Genomic DNA, 10,400 nt, shown 5'->3' with positions numbered 1-10,400 from the left:
TCTGCAAACATGAATGCACAACTGACTCTGTGAACAAACATCTGTCTATGAAACCTCTAAAACATGTTTGAATACTAACTACCAGGACATGGCCCTGGACTACCACAAACTGAATACTAATGCAGACTCCATGTTGAACCCCGAGAGAAGTGGGGCTCACCAATAAGCTGATAACTGAAGTGATCCTACTGCGCAGGTGTATGCTCCTGAAAACCGGTATCTGCACTGTGAAGTGCAGACCCCGGGCAAAAGGGACGTTAGTACATCGTGAATAGTACTAGTATGTAAAACCTGCTGAAATGAAGAACATGGCACAACATAGGTATAGGACATGAAGTGAAACTGAATGTAACTTGAACATGAGCATGAAACGTGAGTAAAGTCTGAAAACAGTAAATCAATGGAAATACATGTATGTAAAAACTGTTTGTAACGTGGGGAACGCTATAGTATAACCGACAACATGATCTGGTACTTGCGTCCTACCATCAGAACACTCACACCTTGCCAGGGATATGAGATTTACGTGATAATAAGCATGTAAGGATCCAAACTGCATAATGAAGGTGTTGCCTCCTTGCTAACAACCCTTATCCTACGGTGGCAACGTAGTTTCAGGCTATCTGAGCCTTCTCGGTTAACTAAGCAATTCCCAAAAACATGAACATGATATAGTTGGCTAAGAAGCCCATGATTTTCGTGAAATAACTTGTAATCATGATTTCACGAAATAACTTGTAACATGGTTCCATGAAATAGCTTGTAAACATGGTTTCATGAAATAACTTGTAAACATGGTTTCATGAAATAAGTTGTCAAAGTCTTGCAAACATGTTCTTGATTCATGAGTAATAACAATAGTTCATAATTATGTATATAATTGACTTGAAAACATGCTTGTAACTTGCTATATAAAATCATAAAGTTTCATATAAACATAATGAGAACACATGAGGAAGAATTCATGATTCATGGATTAAGCTAGAGTTCCTAATAACCGTAATGGAAGATTAGGAATACAACAACGAATATAGATACAAAATTCATGTACATAAATACATAAATACGGGCTACCAATATGTTGGGTTTAATGCCCTAGGATTTGAACTTCATGAATATCAAGAAACGGAGCATGGGGAAGAATGTAAAGATTCCCACATGTGGAAGGAAGTTCTACATACCTTAATTGCTCCAAAATCTTGAATTAAAGACTTGAATTTTGGAGAAGATTTCCTAATTCTTGATTCTTGAACCTTGAGATGGGTTTTCTTGATAATCCTAGATTAGGAACAATGATTTCTTGCTTAGATTATTAGAGTATATGTTAGAAAGGGATTAGGGACTTGAATTCAACCTAGAATCATGATAAAACTTACCTTGGAAGGTTCTTGAGGTTTGGGACTTGTTCTCTATGAATTTAGGGTGATTTTTCGTGAATAGGGGTGTTAGGAAAATAAACCCTAATCTTAAATATGACCTAAAACGCGAAAACCCGACTTTTGACCCAAAACCAGACCTTTTATGCATTGGGTCCACGACGCACGTGCATCTCACGACCCCCTGCAGGTCGGTAGTCAGAGAGGGGGCTTTTGTGCGATTGGCCCGCGGCGCGGGGCTATCGCAAGCAACGGGTGTCGGTTCTGAACAGCGTTCGGTAAAATAGGCATAACTTCTTGTACATAGCTCTGTTCAAGCCCCATAATATACCGTTGGAAAGATATTTCGAAGGACTACAACTTTCATGTTTTAAGTTTCCTCAAATTCCCAATGGATTTTCACGAAATTGGACTGGAAGGCAGACGTATTGAAAACTTAGCTGATTCTATAGAATTTTAAGTGCCTTACTAGTAGCCATATTGAGACGATCATATCTCCTTGCTCCAATCTCTGATTGGCTTGGTCCTTATATCGTTAGAGAGCTATTTCTACATACTACAACTTTCATTAAGGGTGCTTTTCCCAAATTCCCAACTAATCAAGGATTTATGGCTGCCCGAAGTAGGTCTATCAACCATTTTTGCAAAACGTTCAAACCTTCAGTTTTTCCACTAAAACTCCAATGATATGAGTCTAAACTTAGTTCCAAGATACGGGGTGTTACACCAGCCGTCTCAGGAGGCCATCGACACACAGGTATGTTTTTTACAAAAAAATAATTTATTAAATAAATAATTATTTATATGTTATTTCATGTTTAGTTTATGAAACATTAAATTGTTTATATGTTATTTCAGGTTCATTCTTCTACTCCTGTGGTCCAGTCTCCTTTGATTGAGTCATCTCCTGAGGCATCTATTGAGGCTACTCAGGTGGAGACCGCCGCCGTCTCCCACAGGAAGCGTATTTTCACCCAGGGCCTGAAGAAGGGAAGAAAGGATGATCATGCCATAAATCATCCTGTCATTAAGAGGAGGAGAGAGGATCCTGATGATAGTGAGGGTGGTGGGGTTAGGAGGATCCTTAGGCCTTAGGAGATTGTATATTTGTAAATAAAATGTACATTTTACGTTAATATTATATATATTTTTGGGTATTATTTTTTTAATGATAATTAGTTATTTTAGTATTTATTGTCGATTAATAATAACTCGTGCGACGTCCTATATTAATTAGAACCCTATAACGACGATCTAAATGTATATGTATAACAAGTTTTCAAACTTATTTCGGAGCACTTTACAACCTCTAAAACGACGATCTAAATGTATATGTATACTTGATGTAATAAGTCAATATTATTGTACACGAAAAAAAATATTAAGTTCTATATAAAATATTTATATTATGGTGTTTTGAAACGTGGCTAATTCTCGGTCAAAGTATGGAAAAAAGTTTAATTTTGAGTTTGATTTCCAAAGAATAAAGGTTGGGGCGGAGAGGGGGCGGGGGGGACGCACTTCACGCACAGAATCTGTGCGTGAAGGTTATTTAGGTTCTTTTTTTTAATGGGTTATTTTAGTTTCAAAAATTTATTTTTGGGTTAGAAAAGTCTTGGACTCGAAAATGGGACTAATAACTGTGGTCTCCAACAATATAAATTACTCCACCAATTCTAGAAATGTATGTATGGCGGTTATCCACACTTTTAGTTTTCAAATACTCCATCTATCTAATTTCATGTGACACTCTTATCTTTGTAGTTATTTTTAAAAAGAAAATACTTTTATTTATTTTGAGACAAAGCATGAGCTTTTTGGCTCCCTTTTCTTGGACAATAATATATGATAAGAGAAATTAAACATAAATTGTTGGTGCTTTATAAACCACATTGAGGGGAAAAGGGAGGGGGAGGGACCTATTCCTTGTGCAAGAAAAGTAAAAGGTAACCTTCTAGTTTTTGGCCAGGAAGAAATATATTTTCTATTTTTGTTGTTCTCCAAAAATAGAAAAAATATATATACTTATAAAATGAGAACTAAAATGTCCACTTTCTCCCGATAACAAGCATGTGCATGTGTAAGAGATCCTAGGTTGCTTCTCTCCCATAATTTTCTCGATTTGTCTAGAAAGAAACTATTTTTATTTAGCACCAAACACAATAACTCTTCCCCTTGTATGATCCAAGAAAAATATACCGTATTCTATTCCCATAGGGGCAGTGGGATGAATGAAGTATAATAGATGCAGTTTAAATATTTAAAGAGGAACAGTGCAATAAATTCTTGGACTCTTCTAAATAGCTGCTGTTAGAGTAATTAATTTCTGACAGATTCTTCAATTTCCTTTGACTAACATTACTTAATCCGTAAGGAATTAACTGTAAAATGTCACTGAATTTATTTGGTCAAAATTCTTTTAATTGGAAAGCTTCAAATACCAGCGACCTGGTTATTATTAGTGAAAAATTAATACAAAAACAACAACATATCAGGTGAAATCTCACAAGTGGCCTGGGTGTAGAGAGGGTAGAATGTACGCAGACCTTATTTTGTAACTTAGAAGGTAGAGAGGTTGTTTCTGGTAGACCCTCGACTATTGAACCACCTATACAAAGGTTCATATTTATGTAAGTTTCACTATCTATAATTTTAAATTTTTGGTACATAACTTAAAAGACATTTAATAGCCTTACTATGTAGTAACAACTTTTTATTTTATTTTATAAAATACACTTTTTCTTCTTTAAAATATCTCACAACATTAATTAAAAATATAGGGATAAAATTGAAACAAAAGATGTAATAAATGCTTTGTGTTACAAAATGTAAAATATTTAAAATACATTATCCTGACAAAAGATATTTCAAATTAAATTTAATTTACCAAAATGACTAATATTTGAGACCCAGACAGTAATAGTGAACTGACCCATGAATTTTAAAGTTTGCAGCAGCAAGTGTCAACAAGAAAACGATTTTTATTTAATACCAGGCACATAACTCTTCCCCATTGTCCGATCCAAGAAAAATATTGTACATTTTTACAACAAGGCCAGAATTAGAAGGGGTGGGGGTGGAGGGGCGTTCTGGGGTGAAGAGGGATGAGAGACAATGCATTAAATTTTTGAATCTTTTTATAGCTGCTGTTAATTTCTTGAAATAGAAAGTTCAAATTTTTTCTATTTTTTATATGCTTTCTCTTGAGTCGAGGGCCTATCCAGCGGCGTACGTAGAATTTTTTTTATGCAGTGTCACATCTTAAATTGATAAAAAAAATAAAACACTGTAACTGCTAGTAATTTGTATCTGAAAAACAAACTTAAACAGAATCTAGAAAAATTTTCAGAAACGAAAAAACAGAAGAACAGTATATGAAAATATTTGTAGGAATTAAATCGAGCCCACTGAATGCACAGTGTGTCCTTAAGGAAATTATTCCCCTCAATGTACCCAAGGTTGTATGGAATATATCCTCCCAGGATAGAACAATTTACTCATCATAGTAGCGGTACTGCAAACTTTGGTGACAGCGAACCACTCGAAGGCTGTAAAATCACACGAGACTTTTATGAAGTGCAGAAGAAGAAGATTGAAGAATTCAGAAATTTCGTAAGGAAAAATTCTGAGGAAAAACGAAATTTATAGCCATTGAAGCACTGATTCTGAAAAGGTTTACAACCTTTCAGAAAAGCAATGGAAGAATGGGCGGAAAATTTAAAATAATTCGAGAAAGAAAATGGGTTAGACGCGCGAATTCAGGTCACTAACCGGGTCAGAATTTGGATAATTAATAATTAATTAAGTAAATAATTAAAACTAAATAAATTTGGTCCAAAAAATTATCAATCAAACCATTTGACCGAAGCCAAAGCCGAGCAACGAAAATGACGAAGCCAGGAGAAGTCCTCTTCTCAACTCTTTGTGAGTTAGAAGATGTGCTTCTCTATATAAACATAAGAACTTTCCTTTCTACTACCAATGTGGTAGAAATGCATCTTCCATAAAACAATATTCCATAAAATAATAAAGGAACAATTCAAAATTTTAATTTTCCCTCCATATTTTCTTCTCTTCATTTCCCATTTAACCAATCATTAAAACTCAACAGTAACTTCAAATTTTTTGAAATGTATTTAATATAATTAATTCAATAGAATAATACTAAACACTTTTTTATATAGGACACCAAACCATCACTAAATAACTCATTATTCATTTTATTTTTTCAACATTGCTCTTAATCAATTTCATTGGCGTCTGGTGAGAAAGAAAGAGGAAGGGAAAAAAAAGTAGCACAACACCATAAAGTCTAGATTGGCAAATAACTCGCATACTCTAAGCAAAACTGAGGCGCCTAACCAAATGACCTATCGGCTATTTGTTGGTTTGCCTTTTTGTTATATACTTTTTTTAGTAATATTTTTCGGCGAAACAGTGTCACTGACACCCCTCAGCCTAAGATAAATTCGCCCCTAGGTCTATCGGAAATAACTTCTTTACCTCACAGGATAGGATTAAGGTTTGTTGTACACTCTATCCTCCACAAACCTCACTTGTGGAAGTACATTGGGTGTGTTGTTAATTGTTGTTGTAAAATAGCTTATGCACAATTTCCATTTTTTAGTAGTAGCAAATAGCTTTATAACAGGTTAACTTATATTAATGATATAACAATTCCTTAAACTATCAATATGTATATATAAATTATACTAACTTCAAGCGCCATCTGAACTATCAGTAACCTGTTATAAAAGATTAAATATGAAATAATTGATTATAGTGGCAATGTGTATTACCTTCAAGTACCATCTGAATTTTCTTGGTCAAAATTCTGAGAAAGCGTCAGATTCATTGCCTGGTTAATAATGTAGTGATCCCATGAATATTATAGTACTAGCATACAGCAAACAATTATACAATTCCAGCCTCTTAAAGGGCGGGCTATTCATTCAATCCCTTATATGTAGCAGACAGACACAAATTATTTGATTATTATGGCAATGTACTAAATGACCAAAAACAAATAAATTATTGGGCTATGAAAGGAAAAACACCATGAACATGCACATGGTCTTGTTCCCTAGGGACATAGACTTTGTCATAATAATAATAATTCAATGAAATAAATACTCATAAAAATACAAATAGATCAATAAATAAATTAAAAAATTGAAATATATGATACATTGAATCTTATTAATTGAGTAATTGAAACACACAACCACTATGGCAACAAGGACAAGAACCAACAACACCAACAAAGAAGGGATAATTATTAATTAAGCAAACCATTAGGTAATAAACAAGCCAGACACAATAGAGGGTTTTAAGTTTATTGCTTCTTGTCCATTACAAATGTCCAAATTAAAGATCACTTCTTTAATTAACTATATACTAATCAAATAAAAATACAGACACATGGAAACAACAATATTAATCTCACAAAAGCTTCAACTTCAACTTGTTTAAACATCTATGGAGTTTTTGCACCTTTGAAAGACATCAATTAGCTTAGATCCTGCTCTTGCATTTCTCCATAGCTCTTGGTGCTGAAATTAAGAGGAAAAATAATACAATTTAGGTATAATGAAGAAATTAAGATCGAATTGTTGAAACTCAAAATAAAATAAAAGAAGAAATGTACCAAGTCCAATAGCTTCCGATCCTTTCATTATCCGTAAACGCTTGCATGAATCAACAAACATTCTGAGAAGATTTAAGAATTAAAGAGGTTAGTCGCAGTTTATTTGGTACGATAAAATTAAAGTCATTTTCAAGGAAATATTTTCTATGAAAAAGTTATTTATACTTGATTACTAAAAAATTAAAATGAGGAAAAGGGCTTCCTCACATATATAAATAGAAATCGTTTTCTTATAGCTATTAGCGTCACATTATTTGCTCAAACTAACAGTCTCAGATTTCACGACCATATTGTTATCTTTAATACATATTTTTTTCGTTTAAATCTCTCGTTTTTCACTATTAGGTTTTTTAAATTGATTATTGATGAAGAAAATATTAATAATTATAAAACTTACTCCCAGGGTACATCTCCAACAAGCATCCAATCTCCATCTTTATCTTCATAGGTAGGTACATATTCAGAACTGTTGAGGAGATCCATCAGTTTGCTCTCATTCATAAAATCTATCATTCCTTGGGACCCATATTTTCCTGTATCAATATGAAATAAATACAAGTTGAAATTAATTAATATTTTTATAAACTCATAGAATAATCACACACTAACATTTATACAATATGTAAATCAAAAAGCTAGGCTGTATCAACCACTTATGAACATGGTTCTAAGATTTAACTGTTTTTCTTATCATGTTTTCAAGATTTTATTCTCAGAAAAATGTTAATTTAACTTAGAGTCTAGCAAGTGGACATCAACAAAAGAATATAATCTAAATATTCTTTCTCTGTTATCCTCCTTATCCTCAAAATATATAACACTAGTTATCTTGAAAATTTTAATATCTCATCTAAGTATGTATCTGTACACATGCTATTAGTTGTAGAATAAAGTTGTTTTCACTTAATGATTTCTTGGTGTATTATTTTTGAAGGAGTATAATTTCTCTAAGCTGACGGTATACAGTTTTTTGCACCATCAGGTTAAAGATCATTACTTACATGTTATAATCATCTACAACAATCTTTTTTGGCAATATAAAACTCCGAGGCGGAATCATAATGTTACTAAGGTGATTAAAAATATAAAGAAATAGACACACAAAGCAGCAAAGAGGATTCAACACATAGTATATAGTATACACAAAAACACAAAGACCTATCGACGCAGTGCAGTTTTCAAACGAAGGGCTGTTAATTGACTCCCTTGGACGAAGGTGACTTAGCCACCAATAAAACTACAGTAAATAACCAATTCAAATACACTAATAGCATACGTGAAATAATTTGACACTGTCAATGTATATAGCTAATTATTCTTGAATTTTTTTGGCAAATTAAAGTATATATGGTACTTACCATTAGTAAAGGAGCTAAACATCTTAGCCAAAGCATCAGAAAGTTCTTGGTAGCTTTTGTACATTTTTAAATCTACCTTACGTAAGTAAGGTGCACCATCCATGCAAACTTTGACAAATGCAGCCGCACTAGTCTTATCAGTTTCTTCCGTGTTGCTCTTTTGAGCCATTACATTCTTCCTGAATGATCTCACTGGTGGCCAACCCACTACTTGTGCCCTGCAACAATTAATTTCCACATATAAAAAGAGGGTTCAAAAGATTTTATCAACTTTTTTTTACAATATATATACAGAGATACTTTAGAAAAAAATTAATTTAAAAGGACTATACATCAACTTCTAATACTATGTTTTTTCAGCTATGTTGCTCGGATTCTTCAAAAATGTTATTCGATATGTGTCAAATCCTTCAAAACTAGTATATTTGGTGCAGCCATAGTTGTAAGGAATCAAGCAATATAAGTTTTAGTGAAGAACTAGTCATAGTAACATAACAAAAACAAAACTGTATACATCATACAGTCATACCGGTCAAACAATTTTCCTTCTTCTTTAAGAAAGATCAATTTTTCTATATATAGTAACATAAAAAATGGAAAAAAAAATCACTAAATCCTTACTGTATTTCTTTTGAGTTATTAAATTCTCTCTACTCAAGGTTTATGACGATAACATTAATATTACTGGAGCCAAAGGCCAACAGTTGAGCAATAATTTAGTGGTGAAAATCTACGTCACTGGGACTCTTCAATTATATTTTTATGTGTGACGGATACTGCAAAAGCGGTGTATTTTTGGAGGATTTGGCACGGCGCGAAAATAATTTTGAAGGTCCAAACAATATGGGTGAAAATTAAAGCGCATGCCAAAATGCTTTCCCAGATTTTCCTCAATGTCCTGACTATTCACAGAACGACTAATAATAATCATCTGTTTTAGAAAGCAACCGAAGAGATGAAGGAGAAGAACTGAAAAAAAATATGATATTTAAGTAGAGAAAGCCAAAGAGGTAGGTTAACCATCCATCGAATTCTGAATTGTGCCCACTAACCATGAGAAATTTCTCGATTACAAAAAATAAAATAAAAAAGAGGACAAAGAGACTTACTTTGCAGGTGGCTTGATTAGATCCTTGTTACAAGCAGTTTCTTTGTTAGTAGGAGTAGTTTTCATCTTATTCTTGTCCTTTAGATCCATAGCACAAGAATCATTGGATTGGTGAAAGTTGAGTTTCAAATCAACAGTCTCAGAATAACCTCTTTTCCCATTGATCTTATTATCTCTTAATTCTCCTCCACCACCACCAGGTAGCCCCAAACACAACTCAGTTTCTTTGAGATCCATCAAAAACCAAAGCAATTTTCTTGAATAATTAGTGTATATCTTTTCTTCTTCTTCTCACACTTCTTGATAACAAAATGAGAGGGAGAGAGATAGAGAGAGAGAAAGGGACAATATTGGAGGAAAATGCAATAATAATATTAGTAATAGTAGTAACAAATATTAAGGGGACAAAGTATATGGTTTCATGTGCATATATACCCAATTGTTTCAATTTAGCTATCAAGTTCCGATGGATCGCTAGCTGACACGTGGAGATACATGTCTGTTGATCACCTAGGGATCAAAGGGCATGTTACTAAAAATAATTTAATGTATTTTTTTTATTGTTTTTGGTTTTGTGGGGGATATGTAACAATATTATATTACGATACCCTAATGATTTGTCTATATCACATTTATTTTCTTTTGGGTTTTTAAGTTATTTCAAATGGATGGTGTTTTTAATCTCTCTTCTTCTTTTTTTTTTTTTTTTTTTTGGGGGGGGGGGGGAGTGGGGTGGGCGGGGGGGAACGCGGGAAAAAGGCTTGGATGGGGAATGCCATGATTAAGGTAACAAATGGAATTGATAGTGGTCCAATAAAAAGCCATGATCGATCAGCTTCTCTATATACAAAATAATGTGCAAAAGATATATTATAATGTAGTTTCTATTTCAAATATATTGATAGTTCCAT

General features: G+C 33.3%; 1 protein-coding gene across 1 annotated transcript; it reads right to left on the bottom strand.

Annotated features, from left to right (window-relative positions):
* Positions 1–6,689: 6,689 nt before the first annotated feature.
* On the bottom strand, positions 6,690–9,890 carry LOC132610770 (auxin-responsive protein IAA14-like). Its single transcript, XM_060325137.1, has 5 exons — positions 9,491–9,890; positions 8,382–8,599; positions 7,421–7,556; positions 7,024–7,085; positions 6,690–6,928 (listed from the first exon to the last, which is right to left on the bottom strand). Exons 1-5 carry the CDS (start codon positions 9,724–9,726, stop codon positions 6,891–6,893), a joined length of 690 nt encoding a protein of 229 aa, XP_060181120.1. The 5' UTR covers positions 9,727–9,890; the 3' UTR covers positions 6,690–6,890.
* Positions 9,891–10,400: the final 510 nt, after the last annotated feature.

Source organism: Lycium barbarum, chromosome 9 (genome assembly GCF_019175385.1).
Source record: "Lycium barbarum isolate Lr01 chromosome 9, ASM1917538v2, whole genome shotgun sequence".
Lineage (NCBI taxonomy): Eukaryota > Viridiplantae > Streptophyta > Magnoliopsida > Solanales > Solanaceae > Lycium > Lycium barbarum.
The sequence above is the reverse complement of the archived record's forward strand: the minus strand, read 5'-3'. Positions and strand labels throughout refer to the sequence as shown.

Coding starts and splice junctions, on each gene's coding strand:
- LOC132610770 (XM_060325137.1), bottom strand. CDS start 9,726: ATGGATCTCAAAGAAACTGAGTTGTGTTTGGGGCTACCTGGTGGTGGT. Junction 8,600..9,490: donor CTAATCAAGCCACCTGCAAA/GTAAGTCTCTTT, acceptor TAATTGTTGCAG/GGCACAAGTAGTGGGTTGGC. Junction 7,086..7,420: donor GTTGGAGATGTACCCTGGGA/GTAAGTTTTATA, acceptor AAATCTTCTCAG/AATGTTTGTTGATTCATGCA.